Source organism: Galeopterus variegatus, unplaced genomic scaffold, assembly GCF_000696425.1.
Source record: "Galeopterus variegatus unplaced genomic scaffold, G_variegatus-3.0.2 Scaffold269, whole genome shotgun sequence".
Classification (NCBI taxonomy): Eukaryota; Metazoa; Chordata; class Mammalia; order Dermoptera; family Cynocephalidae; genus Galeopterus; species Galeopterus variegatus.
In genome coordinates this window covers 605,896-625,878 of record NW_007726380.1, presented here as the reverse complement: position 1 = coordinate 625,878, position 19,983 = coordinate 605,896, and the positions used below count along the sequence as shown (strand labels likewise).

Sequence of the window (19,983 nt, the reverse complement as noted above, 5' to 3'; positions counted from 1 at the left end):
CTGGTGCTTACCTGAGGCTTTCTCAGCTCTGGGTGCTGCAGGCTGGAATCAATGGACTGCTGGGAGTTGGAGTGGACAGTGGAGAGCCAGACACAGAGGTTGGGGAGGGTGCGCCAGAGGAAGTAGTGGTGGCCCTTGCAGAAAAATTGTCCTCTGGCTGCAGAGGAAAGAAAGAGCAATGGGACTAGGAGTCCAGAGGCCAGGGTCCCACTCTGTCCCCAGTGCACAGAGTGACCACGGATAGCAGGTCAACTGCCTTGCTAGGGCTCAGTCCCCTCGTCCATAAAATGGGGCTCATAATCCACTCCCTATCCCATAGGGTGGTTGGAAAGATCAAATGAAGCAGATAAAAAAGATTTTTCTTTTTTATTTTTGGGAGGTAACAGTGGACAAAACTATTTTTATTTTGTTTTAGTTTGTTATACTTTCCAAATTTCTTTAGTAGACTTATGAAAAGGGGAAAAAGCGATGAATATGACTGGAATTACATATGAATTAAAATCCTATATATGGTTGCTACAGGCATAGGGATTTATTTGTTTACTCATTTCTTTGTACCATGCCTTATTAGAAATCTCTGTGGTAGTTTAAAAGGATACACAGTACAGACTATATAATATGCACGCGCGCACACACACACACACACACACACACACACACACACGTACAAACTGTTTTGCAATCTGCTGCTTCCACTTACCTTTACATTACTAACATTTTTCCAAATGGGTAAATTTGCAGAAGGATTTGAATATGAAAAGGCTTTGTAAATGTGAAGTTTTGATGAGATTATTCCCATTAAGTTACTGAAATCTCAGAAGACATGTCCTCTTGTGCTCAGTCTCCTAGTTCTGGAGGGAAGCCACAGCACACAGGGAATGGTGCTCAGGACATTTACACAGTGACATGCAGACAAATGCAGGCTACATGGTCAGCCTCTCTCCAGTCAAGTCCGACAGGTCCCTGTACCAGCCAGCTGCCTAGATAAATAAATAAATAAATAAATAAATAAATAAATAAAAATATAGAACCTGAGGTCCTACTGCACATCTCCTAACCCAGCTCTAGGGGTGGGGCCCAGGCAGAGGTGTGTCTGATAAGTGCTCCAGGTGATGCTTGTGCATGCTCAAGTTTGGAAATTGCTGGCTTTGATCCATCATTGAGCTGACACTGCCTGAGCCCTACCAAGTGCCCTGCACTACAGTCTGAGGAAGAGGCCTGTGGAGTTTGAGAGAGAGTGCGTGATGCAGGGGTGGCCAGATCAGGTGCTGAGGGATAGTGGGTAGAGCGCAGCGGAGGGAGAGCTCTGGGACTGCAGTCAGCCAACAGAGGTTGGTCGAGTGCCTTCTTTTTGTGCTGGGAGTGCATCAGTGAATAAAGTAGGCAGAAACCCATCTCTTCTGGAGTGCTTATTCTAATAGGAGTGGCAAAGCAAACAAACAACTGAATGAATAACTATATAATTTTAGGTGGCAGTAGAGCCATGAAAAAAAATAAAATAGGGTGACAGAGAGAGACAGGGTGGGGGCCAGGAAGAGTTTAGAGAAGACCTCTGTAGAAGATGGCATTTGAACTGGTACTTAAGGTGGGAGCCACCAGCCATGTGAGAGGCCCTGATACAGAAACCAGCTTGTGTGTTAGAGGGACAGTAGTAGCCTGTGTGGCTGGAGTTGAGTAAATGATTTTGAGAGTGTTTGCTGAGAGGTGGAGACTAGAAATGTGGGACCTTATAAGAATATAGAAGGACTTTGGCTTGTATTCTAAGTGGATCAGTTATCCACTGCTGCATAACAAACCACCCCAAAACATAGTGGCTTGAAACAACAGCTATCAATTTGCTTCTGACTGTGTGGGCAGGGTTCAGCTGGGATGGCTCATTAGCTGCATGTGCTTCAGCTGGGCTCAGGGGTGTATCTGCAGTCAGCTGATAGGTCAGCTGGTAGCCTACAATGGCCTCCCTCACATGTCTGGCAGTTGACTCAGGCTATTGACCAGAGTGCCCGTGGTTCTCCTCCACATGGCTTCTCTGGCAGGCTAGTCCAGGCTTTCTTACATAGAGGCTGGACTTCGAGAGGGCAAAAGCAGAAGCTGCAACACTTTTGCTGTATTCTTTTGGACAAGGCAAGTCATAGACCACCCAGATTCCAGGGAGTAGAGAAATAGACTCTGCCTCTTGATGGGTAAAGTATCGGCATCCTATTACAAAGAGATGAAATGGATAGGAGGACTGTTTTCAGCTATCAACAATCTACCAACACCAAGTTGGATGGGAAGTCCTTGCAGGGTTTTGAGTAGCAGATTGATTTTTTAGAAGATTATTCTGGCTGTTCTGAGAAGACTAGAATGCTAGGGGCAAGAGTATGAGCAGAAGACCAGTTGGTAGATGGCTGTGATGATAATCTAGGGGAGTTGTTGAAGGAAGTTGAAACAGAGGTAGTAGCAGTGGAGGGGGAGGTGGTCAAATCATGATACACTTGGAGCGAAAGTAGGTAGGGTTTGTGTAAAGTGAGTGTGATGGTCGTGGGAGGTGTAGAGAGAAGTCAAGGCTAGGTTTTTGGCTTCCATGATTGACTGGATAGCGGTATTATTTACTGAGATAGGGAAAACTGGATTTTGGGGGAAATCTGCTATTCTCTTTTGCACACGTGAAGTTTGAGATGCTTTTAGATATCTAGTTGGAAATGCCTTGAAGCTCATGGGGGGAGGTCAAAAGTGAGGAATAGGTTTGGGAATCATGCGTTCATACGGCACTGAAGGTTGTCGACTGGATGAGCTCATGTAGGGAGTGAGTGTGGCTAAAACAGAACAGAGATCTGAGGGCTGAGCTGTGGCGTGTTATGGTGTAACAGGAAGAGCAAGGGTTTTAGAGTCATACAGACCAGTTTTGAATTCTATCCCTGTCATGTATTAGCAAATCACCATTATTTCTTTGAACCGCTGTTTTCTTAACTGTAAAACGGGTACGGAAATACATACCATGGGGGTTTATTGTAACAGTAACTGAGGTAACTTTCAAAAGGTCCTGGCACCTAGGCCTTCACTATGGGGCAGCTGTGGCAGTTCTTACCCGAGCAGCCTGGGGTTACTGAACGCAGGGCCTAGTGGGGTATTAGAATTTCTTAGGGTTGGGTCCTTTGGTTTTGGAGACCTGTTAATTAGCTTTCACTTTTCCTCCCTGTTGCTCTAGCTGTGCCCACATGGCTGAAGAAGCCCCAGGACAGCCAGCTGGAGGAGGGCAAACCAGGCTATTTGCATTGTCAGACCCAGGCCACACCAAAACCCACAGTCATGTGGTACAGAAACCAGATGCTCATCTCGGAGGTGAGAAAGAGGACTGCTGCTGCTGGATGGGGTCAGGGTGTGGGAATTCCCTCCCACAGCTCTCTCCATGCTCACCTCCATAGCTCCCTTTCCCCTGAGGCTGCCCCTGGGAGGTGTTCGTGTCGGCTCAGGCTCTGAAGCCTCCCATGGTCATGTCTTATGTGCTGCAGGACTCACGGTTCGAGGTCTCCAAGAACGGGACCTTGCGCATCAACAACGTGGAGGTGTATGATGGGACATGGTATCGCTGTGTGAGCAGCACTCCAGCTGGCAGCATTGAGGCGCAGGCCCGAGTCCAAGTGCTGGGTGAGCTGGCATGTGTGGGGAGATCACCTTGCCTGGCCAGGCGGGAAAGAAAGGGGAGGGAGCAGCAAGACTCGCCTGGCCTATCCAGCTGCCTCAGTTCCTCCTCTTTCTACCTGCCTGCTGCCCTCTGCTGAAATAGAAAAGCTCAAGTTCACGCCACCACCCCAGCCACAGCAGTGCATGGAGTTTGACAAGGAGGCCACGGTGCCCTGCTCAGCCACAGGCCGAGAGAAGCCCACTATTAAGTGGGTACGGGCAGGTGGGTACCATGTGGGCATGGGATGAGGCAGGCAGGCCATCCACTGATGAGCTGTGTGCATGCCTGAGGGCCAGCTGAGTGGCCAGCACTGTGCCAGGAACCGTGGGGATAGACAAGATATGGAGGACTTATTTATGGTCCATTTAGGAAGAAAAAAGCCAGACACAAAAGGGGTCAGATTACAGCATTGGGCCATATAGAAGACGATTCTAGGCAACAGGAGGTTGGATTGGTCCAGACAGTGTAAAGTCCTCCTTTCCCCCTTTTCAGAATAGTTTATCCTTTGCAACATAAAAGTTACATGGGCTCTTTTAGAAAGTTTTGGGAGAAAAAAAATGCATAATCCCACTATCCATCATCTTTGGGTGTGTGTCCTCTTCTTTTTCTGTGCATATCTTTTTGTTTTTACATAGCAGTTTTATTGTACATATAGTTTTCACTTATTAAACTTACATGATTTAGAACTGCTTGTCATAGAAATAGAAAATGCAGGGCCGGCCCCGTGGCGCACTGCTACAGTGCGCCGCTTGGGAGCGCGGCAGCGCTCCCGCCNAAAAAAAAAGAAAAAGAAAAAGGGAGAAAAGAAAATTGTGGGATCCCTTTGAGGTATTATCATCCCCATTTAAAATGAGGGGGAAAAGAAGTTCCTAGTGGACTCTTGTCAGTTGTGTTATCATGATGCTTTATACCTGCACATATTGGATGCCTCTTGTGTACTCAACCTCTTTCCTTCTCCTGTGCATAGGGTGGCCTGTGCTAGGACAGAGGCTGCAGCTCCTCCTGACCCTGCCTCTCCTTGTGTCCCCATCTGCAGGTGCCCAGGCAGCCATTGTCTTCATCAAGGAGCCGTCCTCCCAGGATGCACTGCAGGGGCGCCGGGCGCTGCTCCGCTGTGAGGTTGAGGCCCCGGGCCCAGTGCATGTGTACTGGCTGCTGGACGGGGCCCCTGTCCAAGACACTGAGCGGCGTTTTGCCCAGGACAGTAGCCTGAGCTTTGCAGCTGTGGACCGGCTGCAGGACTCCGGCGCCTTCCAGTGTGTGGCTCGGGATGACATCACTGGAGAGGAAGCCCACAGTGCCAATGCCTCCTTCAACATCAAATGTGAGAGCCAGGGAGCTGTGCCTAGTTCCCCTATCAGACCCTCAACTCTCGAGCCTTGGGGGACCCCTCCTTTGCCTCAGCTTCTCCTTTCCAGTTGCATGGGGCAGTCAGAAGCAGTTGTGGTCAGCTCTTTCTGCTGTGTGAATAAGAGAAAATTAAAAGTTTCATTTTTTCCAAAAGTTTTTCTTTCTCCTTCGAGTCTTGGGCCCTTTTACCTGCTGAATGCTTTTGGAGAAGGCGGTGAGGCCATTGGCCAGGTGTCAGGCTTGTCCTGCCAGGGACGGGGCGGGCACTCAGGGGCGGGCACTCAGTCTCTGGTGCTTGGAGCCCTGGCCTCAGCTTCACAGGGCTTCCCTGTGTCTGCTGGCTTCAGAACCTCAAGGTCCATAGCTCCCCACTTGTTCTCCCTTCCCTCTGCCTTCTTGCCCTTGTGCTGCTCTTCCCCTCACTGCACCATGGCCTCTACTGCAGGGATTGAGGCAGGTCCTGTGGTCCTGAAGCATCCAGCGTCAGAAGCTGAGATCCAGCCACAGACCCAGGTTACACTTCGTTGTCACATTGACGGGCACCCTCGGTAAGGAGCCAAGGAGGGTGGGGATGGAGAGGATTATTCTAGACAGGTAGAGATGTTTCCTCAAATCTCAGACTCTATGCAGGTCTACGTTGCTGCATTCTGTAACTACTCCCTGCCCCCACCACAGTGCTCTTCACCTCTCCCCAAATGCTGCTCCATGTCCACCCCTGGTAATTTGAGGAGGGCCAGCATTGTGCGTGGAGTGATCCCTGGATTCTGGGAGCTGAGAGATCTTGTGCTCAGCCTGATTTTGCCCCTTAATTGTTGTGTGTCCCTGTGCAAGTCACCTCTCTCCCTCGGGCCTCAGTTCTGCATTTGTAAACTGAGGGGTCTAACTGACCCTCTGATACTGTATCTTTTCCACTGGCCACTTGAGTACCCCCCCACACTGCTGACCCCCTCTGCTCTGCAGGCCCACCTATCAGTGGTTCCGAGATGGGACCCCTCTTTCTGATGGTCAAAGCAACCACACAGTCAGCAGCAAGGAGCGGAACCTGATGCTCTGGCCGGCCAGTCCTGAGCATAGTGGTCTCTACTCCTGCTGTGCCCACAATGCCTTTGGCCAGGCCTGCAGCAACCAGAACTTCACCTTGAGCATTGCTGGTATGCTTGGGGTGGGGATGGAGGAGGGGAGGAGGGGGTGGGAGGGGCCTCACCACCCTGCCTGCTCATTCCCCCGTGCTTCCCCTGCCCCAGATGAAAGCTTTGCCAGAGTGGTGCTGGCGCCCCAAGACATGGTAGTGGCAAGGAACGAGGAGGCCATGTTCCATTGTCAGTTCTCAGCCCAGCCACCCCCGAGCCTGCAGTGGGCCTTTGAGGACGAGACTCCCATCACAAATCGCAGTCGGTAAGGTGTCTGGCTGGGAGCCTTCCAGTACTGTGGTACAGGTTGTGCGCTGCACACAAACCTTCTGTAGAGGGGATGAGATTCAAATCACAGACATCATAGATTTGTACATGTTTTACTTCAAATGTCCAGCAGATGGCAGTAAAATGTTTGCTGTTACCAATTGAGTCCAACAAAGGGAAGTCTCAGGAAAGGGCATCTTTTTCCAGTTTGCACAAAGGCACTCTATGAGCTAGTGTTGGCTTTACTTCTCTCTACCCTCCTCTCTCGCCCACATGGATCTTCTAGGATGGGTGAGTACATGGGAGGAACACAGGGGACCTAGGTGGTCACAGTCTGGATAACAAGGTCCAGGATGGCAGAGACACCTTACACACACACAGACACATTTTTGGAGGAAGCAAACACCTCCAGAAGGTGCTGGTAGGTTCGAGCCCCTCTATAGGGACTTCTGTCCTTGCCCAGGCCCTGGGAGAACAGAGCGTGTTTGCGGTGTCGGGTGTGACTATGGTCTTTGGGGCATAGTTCCCACCTGGTTTCAGCCCTGAGGACATCATCAGTAGTTCATCTGGTGTGGCTGGGGGGCTCTGACCCCTGGAGCTGGGTGCCTTACCAGCCTGGCCCTGCAGGAAGGTGGTCTCTCTGTCTCAACAGTTGCACACTGCTAACTACTCCTCTCTCTCACTTGGACTGCTGTTTGCCTTGTGGCCCCCAAAGCTATGCCTCTTGTAATTGGAACACACACAGACACACACGTGCATGAATGCCTGCGTACACACACCGATGTGGAGTGTTGGCTTCCTTCTCTCTGCCCTGTTCCTGGCCCATTCCTTCCTGCATCTCCAACCTTTGCAGGATGGGGTTCCATCACATTCCCTTCCATAAGGAGGTCTGTGGGCCTCTTCTTCCAAATAGCACTCTTTCCCCTCTACAGTCCCCCACACCTCCGCAGAGCCACGGTGTTTGCCAATGGATCCTTGCTGCTGACCCAGGTCCGGCCACGCAATGCAGGGGTTTACCGCTGCATCGGCCAGGGGCAGAGGGGCCCACCTGTTGTCCTGGAGGCCACACTTCACCTGGCAGGTGAGTCCCTGGGTCTGGAGTGCTGAGGTTGGGCTGCCTTTAATGTTGTTGGCACATAGAGATTTAGGTTCCTTTTTCCACTCAGAAAGCAGCTTGGGGGCTGGCTGTTTAGCTCAGCTGGTTAGAGCATGGTTCTGATAACAGCAGGGTCCAGGGTTCAATCTCTGTACCAGCCAGCCACCAAAAAAAAAAGCAGCTTGGAGGGCGGAGGGAGGGAGGGGATGCTGGGGGTAGGAAGAGGAGATGTAGAGGGACAGAGGAGGGTTGCAGCTAGAAAGGGCCTAGGCTTGCTATGGGAGAACATCATGTACCCTGAAACCCACAGTAATCGGGTTGTTCCCCTCCTACTCACACCCTTGCAGAGATTGAAGACATGCTGCCACTTGAGCCACAGGTATTCACAGCTGGCAGTGAGGAGCGTGTGGCCTGCCTGCCCCCCAAGGGACTGCCGGAGCCTAGTGTGTGGTGGGAACACGCGGGAGCCCGGCTACCTGCCCATGGCAGGGTTTACCAGAAGGGCCACGAGTTGGTGTTTGCCAGTACTGCTGAGAGTGATGCTGGCATCTATACCTGCCATGCAGCCAACCTGGCTGGTCAGCGGCGACAGGATATCAACATCACCGTGGCCAGTGAGCACATTTGCCCTGAAGGTTGAGGACAGATGGAGAGGAGTCCAGGTCCATGGAAGCTTGGACTCTAGGGGTGATGGACAGAGGTTTCCCTGGTGCTTACCTGAGGCTTTCTCAGCTCTGGGTGCTGCAGGCTGGAATCAATGGACTGCTGGGAGTTGGAGTGGACAGTGGAGAGCCAGACACAGAGGTTGGGGAGGGTGCGCCAGAGGAAGTAGTGGTGGCCCTTGCAGAAAAATTGTCCTCTGGCTGCAGAGGAAAGAAAGAGCAATGGGACTAGGAGTCCAGAGGCCAGGGTCCCACTCTGTCCCCAGTGCACAGAGTGACCACGGATAGCAGGTCAACTGCCTTGCTAGGGCTCAGTCCCCTCGTCCATAAAATGGGGCTCATAATCCACTCCCTATCCCACAGGGTGGTTGGAAAGATCAAATGAAGCAGATAAAAAAGATTTTTCTTTTTTATTTTTGGGAGGTAACAGTGGACAAAACTATTTTTATTTTGTTTTAGTTTGTTATACTTTCCAAATTTCTTTAGTAGACTTATGAAAAGGGGAAAAAGCGATGAATATGACTGGAATTACATATGAATTAAAATCCTATATATGGTTGCTACAGGCATAGGGATTTATTTGTTTACTCATTTCTTTGTACCATGCCTTATTAGAAATCTCTGTGGTAGTTTAAAAGGATACACAGTACAGACTATATAATATGCACGCGCGCACACACACACACACACACACACACACACACACACGTACAAACTGTTTTGCAATCTGCTGCTTCCACTTACCTTTACATTACTAACATTTTTCCAAATGGGTAAATTTGCAGAAGGATTTGAATATGAAAAGGCTTTGCGTACAAACTGTTTTGCAATCTGCTGCTTCCACTTACCTTTACATTACTAACATTTTTCCAAGTGGGTAAATTTGCAGAAGGATTTGAATATGAAAAGGCTTTGTAAATGTGAAGTTTTGATGAGATTATTCCCATTAAGTTACTGAAATCTCAGAAGACATGTCCTCTTGTGCTCAGTCTCCTAGTTCTGGAGGGAAGCCACAGCACACAGGGAATGGTGCTCAGGACATTTACACAGTGACATGCAGACAAATGCAGGCTACATGGTCAGCCTCTCTCCAGTCAAGTCCGACAGGTCCCTGTACCAGCCAGCTGCATAGATAGATAGATAGATAGATAGATAGTAGATAGATAGATAGATAGATAGATAGATAGATAGATAGATAAATAAATAAATAAATAAATAAATAAATAAAAATATAGAACCTGAGGTCCTACTGCACATCTCCTAACCCAGCTCTAGGGGTGGGGCCCAGGCAGAGGTGTGTCTGATAAGTGCTCCAGGTGATGCTTGTGCATGCTCAAGTTTGGAAATTGCTGGCTTTGATCCATCATTGAGCTGACACTGCCTGAGCCCTACCAAGTGCCCTGCACTACAGTCTGAGGAAGAGGCCTGTGGAGTTTGAGAGAGAGTGCGTGATGCAGGGGTGGCCAGATCAGGTGCTGAGGGATAGTGGGTAGAGCGCAGCGGAGGGAGAGCTCTGGGACTGCAGTCAGCCAACAGAGGTTGGTCGAGTGCCTTCTTTTTGTGCTGGGAGTGCATCAGTGAATAAAGTAGGCAGAAACCCATCTCTTCTGGAGTGCTTATTCTAATAGGAGTGGCAAAGCAAACAAACAACTGAATGAATAACTATATAATTTTAGGTGGCAGTAGAGCCATGAAAAAAAATAAAATAGGGTGACAGAGAGAGACAGGGTGGGGGCCAGGAAGAGTTTAGAGAAGACCTCTGTAGAAGATGGCATTTGAACTGGTACTTAAGGTGGGAGCCACCAGCCATGTGAGAGGCCCTGATACAGAAACCAGCTTGTGTGTTAGAGGGACAGTAGTAGCCTGTGTGGCTGGAGTTGAGTAAATGATTTTGAGAGTGTTTGCTGAGAGGTGGAGACTAGAAATGTGGGACCTTATAAGAATATAGAAGGACTTTGGCTTGTATTCTAAGTGGATCAGTTATCCACTGCTGCATAACAAACCACCCCAAAACATAGTGGCTTGAAACAACAGCTATCAATTTGCTTCTGACTGTGTGGGCAGGGTTCAGCTGGGATGGCTCATTAGCTGCATGTGCTTCAGCTGGGCTCAGGGGTGTATCTGCAGTCAGCTGATAGGTCAGCTGGGCCACACCAAAACCCACAGTCATGTGGTACAGAAACCAGATGCTCATCTCGGAGGTGAGAAAGAGGACTGCTGCTGCTGGATGGGGTCAGGGTGTGGGAATTCCCTCCCACAGCTCTCTCCATGCTCACCTCCATAGCTCCCTTTCCCCTGAGGCTGCCCCTGGGAGGTGTTCGTGTCGGCTCAGGCTCTGAAGCCTCCCATGGTCATGTCTTATGTGCTGCAGGACTCACGGTTCGAGGTCTCCAAGAACGGGACCTTGCGCATCAACAACGTGGAGGTGTATGATGGGACATGGTATCGCTGTGTGAGCAGCACTCCAGCTGGCAGCATTGAGGCGCAGGCCCGAGTCCAAGTGCTGGGTGAGCTGGCATGTGTGGGGAGATCACCTTGCCTGGCCAGGCGGGAAAGAAAGGGGAGGGAGCAGCAAGACTCGCCTGGCCTATCCAGCTGCCTCAGTTCCTCCTCTTTCTACCTGCCTGCTGCCCTCTGCTGAAATAGAAAAGCTCAAGTTCACGCCACCACCCCAGCCACAGCAGTGCATGGAGTTTGACAAGGAGGCCACGGTGCCCTGCTCAGCCACAGGCCGAGAGAAGCCCACTATTAAGTGGGTACGGGCAGGTGGGTACCATGTGGGCATGGGATGAGGCAGGCAGGCCATCCACTGATGAGCTGTGTGCATGCCTGAGGGCCAGCTGAGTGGCCAGCACTGTGCCAGGAACCGTGGGGATAGACAAGATATGGAGGACTTATTTATGGTCCATTTAGGAAGAAAAAAGCCAGACACAAAAGGGGTCAGATTACAGCATTGGGCCATATAGAAGACGATTCTAGGCAACAGGAGGTTGGATTGGTCCAGACAGTGTAAAGTCCTCCTTTCCCCCTTTTCAGAATAGTTTATCCTTTGCAACATAAAAGTTACATGGGCTCTTTTAGAAAGTTTTGGGAGAAAAAAAATGCATAATCCCACTATCCATCATCTTTGGGTGTGTGTCCTCTTCTTTTTCTGTGCATATCTTTTTGTTTTTACATAGCAGTTTTATTGTACATATAGTTTTCACTTATTAAACTTACATGATTTAGAACTGCTTGTCATAGAAATAGAAAATGCAGGGCCGGCCCCGTGGCGCACTGCTACAGTGCGCCGCTTGGGAAGCGCGGTGGCACTCCCGCCGAGGGTTCGGATCCCACATACGGACCGGCCGCTCACTGGCTGAGCGAGGTGCGGGCGCAACACCGAGGGTTGCGATCCTGTTGCCGGTCCCGGTCCGGTACGGGCACGACACTGAGGGTTGCGATCCGTTGCCAGTTACGAAAAAAGACAAAAAGGAAAAAAAAAAAAGAAATAGAAAATGCAGATAACTGTATGTAAATCTAAATCCTTTTTTACTTAACATTATGAAGCATTTCCCCATGTCTTTGTATATTCTGCATAAACATTGGTTTTGATGATTGCAATAATATTCCAATGATTAGGTTTACCATAATTTACTTACGTATTTCCTAAATGTTGGAGATTTGGGTTGTTAACTACCTCCTCCCTCCTGTTTTATTGCTGCAATAAACATCTTTAAGCCAAAGGTTTTTTTCTGGATTTAATTTTATTTCCTTTGGGAAAGAGTCCCAGAAATGGAATAATTATGTATAAAAGGCTATGAACATTTTTACAACCCTTGATGCAGGTTGCCAAATTGTTTTTTAAAGGGTTGGAACAGTTTTTACACTCCCATCAGCTGTGAGAGTGAGGGAGTAGGGCTGTATGTTCTGAGGAGAAAGTGGGGCCTCTGCTGCTCAGGTCTGGGGGAGCTTTGGGGGGGGGGGGGGCTCCAGTGGATCTGAAGCCTGGGATGGTGGCAGGGAGCAGGAATGGGTCCTGGGAGTGAGGTGTGATAGGTGATGAGGATGAGAATGAGGTCACCTCTGGGCCGATCAGAAGTCCAGTTCAGCAGAGGTGGAACGGTGTACAGTGCAGGAGAAGGAGGCAAGACTGAAAACTGGAAAAGGAGTAAATAATGGGGGACTTGCAACACCTGGCTCAGGAGTGTGGACTTCTCCTGTGGGTAGTCAGGGGCGATGGCATGTTTTTGAGTAGAGCTGAGTAACTGAGAGCATTGCCAGCCACCCATGTAACTCTGATCCATCTCATAATTTCCCCTTGTTGCTTCTGCAGATGGGAGTAGCCTTCCAGAGTGGGTGACAGACAATGCTGGGACCCTGCACTTTGCCCGGGTGACCCGAGATGATGCTGGCAACTACACTTGCATTGCCTCCAACGGGCCACAGGGCCAGATTCGTGCCCACGTCCAGCTCACTGTGGCAGGTGCGACCATGGCAGGGCCCTGGGGCCAGGGCTGGCAGGCCTGGTGGGGCAGCGTCCTGCACTGGGCCAGCCCCATTACTCACCACTTCCTGCCCCTCGCTAATCTCTTCCCATCCAGTTTTCATAACCTTCAAGGTGGAGCCAGAGCGCACAACTGTGTACCAGGGCCACACAGCCTTGCTGCGGTGCGAGGCCCAGGGGGACCCCAAGCCACTCATTCAGTGGAAGGGCAAAGACCGCATCCTGGACCCCACCAAGCTGGGACCCAGGTAGGGCTGCCTCCCTCCCATACCTGCCCTGCCTCTCCTGCAGCCTTGTCTCCCAAGGAGCCGGCCAGGAGGGCAGCAGTGTGGCTTCTCACCCGGCAGGATGCACATCTTCCAGAACGGCTCCCTGGTGATCCATGACGTGGCCCCTGAGGACTCAGGCCGCTACACCTGCATCGCGGGCAACAGCTGCAACATCAAGCACACAGAGGCCCCCCTCTACGTCGTGGGTATGGCTGGGTAGGGGCGTCCTGCACAGGAAGTGGTGGGCCAAACACTGTTCTCTTGTACTCATCGGCCCCCTGTACACAGAGGCACTTAAGCCATTTTTGTGGTGGAGGAGGGGATTCAGCTGTGTCCCCTCTACCATGCCACTGCACAGTCTTAGATTCCTTGCTTAGATCTGGGCTGTTAATGAGAACTATGGAATAGTATATTTCACATTCCATGGCTGGGGTGTGTGTGTGTGTTGGGGAGCAGGTGGGTGTTTTCTTCCTAAAATGGAGTATATTTCACATTCCATGGCTGGGGTGTGTGTGTGTGTTGGGGAGCAGGTGGGTGTTTTCCTAAAATGAGGGTGTTTTCTTCCTAAAATGGCTCCTGCTGCAGCCACATGTATCCCTGGGTGGGTGGGGAGGGGATCAGGTCAGGACAAAGCAGGATAAGGTTCCTTTGGGCTGGAGACCCAGAGAGGATGATGTGTCAGTGAAAGGTCACGGACTAGGCTTTTCCTGCTAACCAGCTCTGTGCCCTTGGAGGGGTTATTTTCCCTCTGGAGTCTTGTTTCTGCATCTGTAAGATGGAGGTGGTTTAAATGAGAGGTTCTCAAACTTTTTTGGCTTAGTAGCAGAATTGTTTTCCTAGGCAAAGTATGACAAAGTTTAAGTGTATAAAAATGAAGTGATGTCGGCCCCTTTAGTTGAAGCCACTGGAGTTTGTGTGGAAGTTGGGGATCCTGCATAGTCTCCCCCATGGCCTCTCTTCCTCAGTTCCCCTAATGTCCTCTGGGACCTCTGTCTCCAAGGGTTGTTGAAGATCCTTAGACTAGAAGATCCCTTCTACAGATATATTTATTGAGGAATCTGCTCTGTGCCAGGCAATGACAGGGATCCTAAACCAGAAGTTCCCAAATGCTGCTGTCCAGGGCCTGATTCACAGTATCCAGTCACTTAGGAAGCTTGTTAACCAATAGTGTGTGTTTGTGGTGGTGCCGTGACAGGGTTTTTTTTTATATGTGTCCCTGTCTTGGGTTCTGATGCACAGCCAGCTCGGGAATCACTAGCCTTATCTCCCTCAGAGCCTTCCCTATAAAGCCAGTGAAGGTGGTGCCCCTTCCCGGGTCTCGCTGGCTTGGTTAGGCCATCGAGTGTCTGGGAAGCTGTCATGTATGTGGGGTAGGAAGGAGTTAGTAGAGAAGTAGGACATGGTTTGCATCAGCAGTCCCTGCCCAGACCCACCTATGTGTCTCTCAGACAAGCCTGTGTTGGAGGAGTCGGAGGGCCCAGGCAGCCCTCCCCCCTACAAGATGATCCAGACCATTGGGCTGTCAGTGGGTGCCGCTGTAGCCTACATCATTGCCGTGCTGGGCCTCATGTTCTACTGCAAGAAGCGCTGCAAAGCCAAGCGGCTGCAGAAGCAGCCAGAGGGCGAGGAGCCAGAGATGGAGTGCCTCAACGGTGAGGGGCCCCCTCGAGGTCTGGGGTGGGGGTGGGGCAGTGTACAGGCGCTGAGTGCCCTCCTGCAGCACTGCAGGAAATGGGCCACTCGTGCTGGGTCTTGTGGCTGGGGCTATTCCACCCTAGGTAGAAGCTTGGACTTGGATTCCCAGGGCTTTGGCTTCTAAGCAACCTGGCTCAAGACTTCCTCATTGGAGCCTCTTGGACCAGGTTCCTAGGTTTCTCAGCACTAAACCACAGATAAAATTAGTATATGTAGGGGCCAGCCCATGGCTCACTTGGGAGAATGTGGTGCCGATAACACCAAGGCCACGGGTTTGGATCCCATGTAGGGATGGCTGTTAAGCTCACTTGGGAGAGCGTGGTGCTGACAACACCAAGTCAAGGGTTAAGATCCCCTTACTGGTCATCTTTAAAAAAAAAAAAAAAAAGTTAGTATATGTATACCTGTTTCTGTTGTACATCTTGTCTCCCCCAATTAGTCTGGGAATTCCCCCAAGGGCAATCTTTTTCCTGCTTCCTATCCCCCCCGCACCCCCACTCCCAACACACACAGAGGGAGCTCCTCAGGGGCATTGCTGGGCTCTCCCTTTAGCAGCTTCAGGAGCAGGGTTGGGTCTCCCTTGATGCGATTTCCCCTTTGTGCCTGCTTAGGGCTTTGCACATAGGAGGCCCCATGAAAGCGAAAACCCTTATGTAGATGTGGTATTCAGGGACCACTGATTCACATTAGACTTCTGCAGTTTCTTCAGTTTCAGAGGTCATAATCAGCTGCATCAATAAGTGGTCCTACCCTGAGGGATGCCTATCCCCCCTCTGTCTTAGCCCCATCAGTTCATCAGTTAGACTAGCCCTTTCATGTGGAACACTGTGGTTAGGCCCAACTTGACAGAAGTGGGAAACTGGGGAGAGAACTGAAGTCCCTGTGATGCCTCGAGTGTCAGGTCTCATCCTGACATTCCCCTGTGCTTCTTCTTCCCAGGGGGGCCTTTGCAGAATGGGCAACCCTCAGCAGAGATCCAAGAGGAAGTAGCCTTGACCAGCTTGGGCTCTGGCCCCGCAGCCACCAACAAACGCCACAGCACAAGTGATAAGATGCACTTCCCACGGACCAGCCTGCAGCCCATCACCACACTGGGTATGTTGCTCTGACTACAGCTGCCCCTGCTGGTTCTGTCTAGAGGCTGGGTTATGGGCTGGTGGCTCTGAAGTCCCTGAGATCTAGAATGTGAGGTCGGGAGGGGAGCATAGGGAGAAATCTAGTCCAGTGTGTCCCCAGTGCCTGTTACTCACAAACACACCCCCTCACAGATTTTCCCATTCCTGTGTCCTACCTGTAGGATTATTTATTTGATGTTTTCTTTAAATTGATTCCTTTTTTTTGTTTGTTTTGATTTAAGTAACATTAGCTTTGTTCTAGGGGAAAATGAGAAATTATGGGATTGTTCTAGTTACATTTTTTGCTTGCATACGTTAAACGTGTAACTATTGAAACATAAGTTTATCATGAGCTACCAAAAATTCTCATGCAGACCACCCTTTGGAAAATGCTGCCTCTTATCCAGTCCTTTAATTTTACTGTGGGAGACACTGAAGCCCTGACAGTGAGAGGGTCACACAGCAGACCCAGGGCTGTTGCCCATCCTAGGTGGGTGGGGTGCAGCAAGACTTCCCACTGTGTGAGAGTCTGGGCACCCCCCCAAGTCAGGGGCATGCTCTGCTTGGGTGAAGGAAGCTGGCTGACCCAGACCTGTACCCACAGGGAAAAGTGAGTTTGGGGAGGTGTTCCTGGCAAAGGCACAGGGCTTGGAGGAGGGAGTGGCGGAGACCCTGGTGCTTGTGAAGAGCCTGCAGAGCAAGGATGAGCAGCAGCAGCTGGACTTCCGGAGGGAGTTCGAGATGTTTGGGAAGCTGAACCACGCAAATGTGGTGCGGCTTCTGGGGCTGTGCCGGGAGGCTGAGCCTCACTACATGCTGCTGGAGTATGTGGACCTGGTATGCTATTGGCAGGGGGCCTCGGGGGCTCAGGCAGGGTGATGTCTTGATAGGGGCAGGGGCAGGGGTCGGGGGCTGGAGCACCCTGAAAACCTTGTCTAGTGTGGTCTCCGCTGAGACCTCCACCTGCCTGCCGTTGCCACCTTGAGATGCTCTGTTTCTTGCCCTACCAGCTCTCTAGCACCTGTCTTTCCTGTCGGTGTCTGGGGGTTGGTCCTAAGTTCTTCTGGGGATTCTCACTCTGCACACTGCATGGATGCCTTCCAGGTCGTCTTCCCTGACTTTGATTTTCTTTGGTTTGTTATTTTGTTCTCCTCCGTGCTTGTCACTTAGGAATAAAGCTATCAGACTTGGCTTTCCTTCCTTCCTTCCCAGCACTCTGGGACCCCTGTGGCATGAGTGTCAGCCCAGCCACCAGGCTTCTCCTCATTGAAAACCCAAGTTGTCATTCTCAGAGCTGCCCCTTCCTTTTCATTCCCTAGCTGGTCTAGGCCCTAATCCCCGTGGTCCTCAAACTGCTGCTTATCAATCCCCCAGCTCTGGAGCAGGAAGTGGGGGAGCAGTTGTTCTCAGTCTTTCCATTAACCAGTACTTTGTGTATGTTTCTGCTGCTGGTGTTCTCCCCTGTTTGTTTATGTCTATTAAATTATAAATCCCTGAAGGACAAGGGTTTCCTCTCAGGGACCTGTGAGGACAGAGGGTAGGGGACTGTGTTTTCCTCTTAGTTCCTCGAAGGCAGGGGCTTTGTCACCCTACCTGTCTGGGGGCTCCCCCAAGGGTAAGGATGACAATTCTCTTCTCTTTCTGACTGAGAGGGCTTCTAGGAGCATCTCCTATATGTTTTTTAATTCCCGCATTCCCTGTGGATTTTCCCCAGAGGAGTGGGGTCCAGGCTGGGGTGAGTGTATGGGCCAGGGCTTCTTACCGCCTGCCCAGGCAGGGACTCTGCGAGCACCTGTTTGGTTTGATGCTTTAGAGCCAGTGGCTTGGTTCTGACCTGATAGGGATGCTTGGCTTTTCCCTCAGGGAGATCTCAAACAGTTCCTGAGGATTTCCAAGAGCAAGGATGAAAAATTGAAGTCACAGCCCCTCAGCACCAAGCAGAAGGTGAGGACAGGGAGGGAGGGAGGGAGGGAAGGAGGGAGGGAGAAGGTCCCCAAGGGTGGGCCAGGAGCAAGGGCAGTCACAGTAATAGAGGTACCATTTCTTGAGTGCTCCCTACAGCGAATACTTCATGTATCTTACCTTAATTATCATAGTAGTCCTCCAAAATATGTGTTGCTATACCCATCTTGTGGATGAAGAAATTGAGGCTTAGAGAGGCTAAGTGACTTGTCCCAGGTCATGTAGCCTGAAAGTGGCTTTGAACTGCCACTTCACGCAGAAGAGCTGCTCTTGGCCCTTGCCTCTGGAGCAGGAGCTTCCGCGGGAGAGGCAGCGAGCAGCCCAAGTCCAGTGGCCTGCTGGGCGGGGTGTGGCCCCGAGCAAGCATGTTTCTTCAGCCTCTGAATGTAGATGACTCTTCTGTGAATGGGCTGCCCCAGTTTCACCCTCTGTGGTTTTCACACTTTCACTCTGACTTGGGCAGAGAGCTGCCCAGCATTTCCTTCTGGTTCTCCTTCTGCCTTTTGGGCAGAGTTCTAGGCACAGAGCCCTGGCTGGGGCCCCATGGTGGAGCAGACCTTGGTTGAAACAGTGAAGAAGGGAGAGCTTGCCTACCACCCCTTGCCACCTCAGTCGATACCATCCTGAGGCCTGGGGTTGGCTGTGGCCCTGCCTCCTCTTTCTTCCTTCAGGCTTTTCCTTTCCACAGCCTTCTGCTCCCCTCTGTGAAATGGTTCTACTTCCTGTCATGTGACTGGGCACTCTGCTTCCAAGCCAAGAGCGAAGTCACCTCCTAAACCAATCAGAGCTCCGGGCAGGGTAGGCCGAGATTGCTATGGCCCTCCCTCCCAGGTGACCATTCCATGCTTTGTAAGCTGACCCATGTCACAGACTCTGAGGACAGAGCAGAAAGGCATGGCTGGTTGATCATCACCTGAATGGGACCCTGGCTGCTCCTGATCTCTGGGGAAGTGGTTCCATGCCCTTCAGGCTGACCCCCTCCCAATACAGGTGCATTTATTAAGGCCCAGACAGAGCAAGTGACCGGGCCCCCTGATGCCACACGCCTGCCTCCATCCCTGTGAGGTTGCACAAACCGTCTGCAGTGGCTGTAGAGGGGAAGTTGCAGGACAGGACATGCTGCTCCAGCTAGGTGGGATTTCAGGACCAAAATGCTCACAAATGAGGACACTCATAGAGACAGTGACTCTTAACTGAGCCAGGCATGGCCCTAATGGCCCTTGGGGATGCAAAATTGAAATTGAAAGGCATCCTACCCTTGGAGCATTTATGATCTAGTTGGGGAGATTAGGTAAAAAGAGTATGGCATGTGCCTTACAGGCTTGAGGTAAGACACAAAAAGCAGGTGAGAGGCATAAATAAGAAACAGTGAATGCATCCAGGTCCTTTAGGTACAGATGGTTGTGGTTAACAAAGAAGTTTCCTGGTAAGAGAAAGCCATTTGAGTTCAATTCTCAAGGACAGGAAGTAGTAGAATGGCAGGAAGGGGATAGCTTCAGGAGAGAGAGTCAAGGTAGGTTTCTCTGACTGGGACAGGGACTAGACAGGTAACAGGCAATCACTTACCTCTGTCATGTGACCTTAGGGACTCTATTTAACTGCATGTCATCACTACTTTTGCTAAACATCTCTCTCATGCTTTTTGGCCTTAGCTTCTTAAATTTTATGGTGACCACCTTCAATAAGTTGGGTTCTACACTCTCCAAGGACAATATTCTACATCAGATGGAGAGTTGCTTCTTAAAAAATTCAGGTTTCTGGACCATGCCTCAGAATGATGGAATTTGACAGTGAGGTCCGAGGTCCTGAAGTTTTCAAACAAGCTCTCCAGCCAATTCTTAAGTTCATTAAAATTCGAGGAGCCCTCCTCATGGAAACCAGTGGCTTTGAAATGTTTTTTGATTAGGATCCTCTATAAGAAATGCATTTTACTCATGATCCAGCACACACACATGCACATGTGTGCACACATATATAACTAAAATCAAACTTCCACAACACTGTATTTGGTTTTTTTTTGTCCTTTTTGAGACCGGCCGCACCATGCTCAGCCAGTGAGCACTGTGAGCGCACTGGTCATCCCTATATAGGATCCGAACCCGCGGTGGGAGCGCTGCTGCACTCCCAGCGCCACACTCTCCCGAGTGCCCCACGGGCTCGGCCCAACACTGTATTTGATGCACTTGATATTTCCTCTCCTGTTTTGTTTTTTTTAAACCCACTAAATTAGTTTTGGGATTCATGTGGGTCTTTTTTTTTTTTTTTTTTTTTTTTTTTTTGTTTTTTT

The 19,983-nt window shown here is 50.5% G+C and overlaps 2 protein-coding genes across 2 annotated transcripts in view; both read left to right on the top strand.

The window, feature by feature from the left end:
- Nucleotides 1-19,983, top strand: part of LOC103585765 (inactive tyrosine-protein kinase 7) — a 69,468-nt gene that overhangs the window by 38,205 nt on the left and 11,280 nt on the right. The window contains exons 8-17 of the mRNA XM_008566826.1: nt 3,188-3,321; nt 3,492-3,627; nt 3,767-3,886; nt 12,485-12,634; nt 12,753-12,903; nt 13,003-13,130; nt 14,373-14,576; nt 15,559-15,714; nt 16,339-16,571; nt 17,598-17,678. Coding sequence (XP_008565048.1) covers nt 3,188-3,321; nt 3,492-3,627; nt 3,767-3,886; nt 12,485-12,634; nt 12,753-12,903; nt 13,003-13,130; nt 14,373-14,576; nt 15,559-15,714; nt 16,339-16,571; nt 17,598-17,678 — 1,493 coding nt within the window. The remainder of the gene's footprint in view (nt 1-3,187; nt 3,322-3,491; nt 3,628-3,766; nt 3,887-12,484; nt 12,635-12,752; nt 12,904-13,002; nt 13,131-14,372; nt 14,577-15,558; nt 15,715-16,338; nt 16,572-17,597; nt 17,679-19,983) is intronic.
- Nucleotides 3,896-8,531, top strand: LOC103585758 (inactive tyrosine-protein kinase 7-like). The gene is given in 8 exon segments (XM_008566820.1): nt 3,896-3,917; nt 4,701-4,988; nt 5,460-5,562; nt 5,975-6,165; nt 6,259-6,409; nt 7,362-7,492; nt 7,855-8,186; nt 8,189-8,531. Coding segments are annotated over 8 exon segments (1,431 nt in total). The 3' UTR covers nt 8,402-8,531.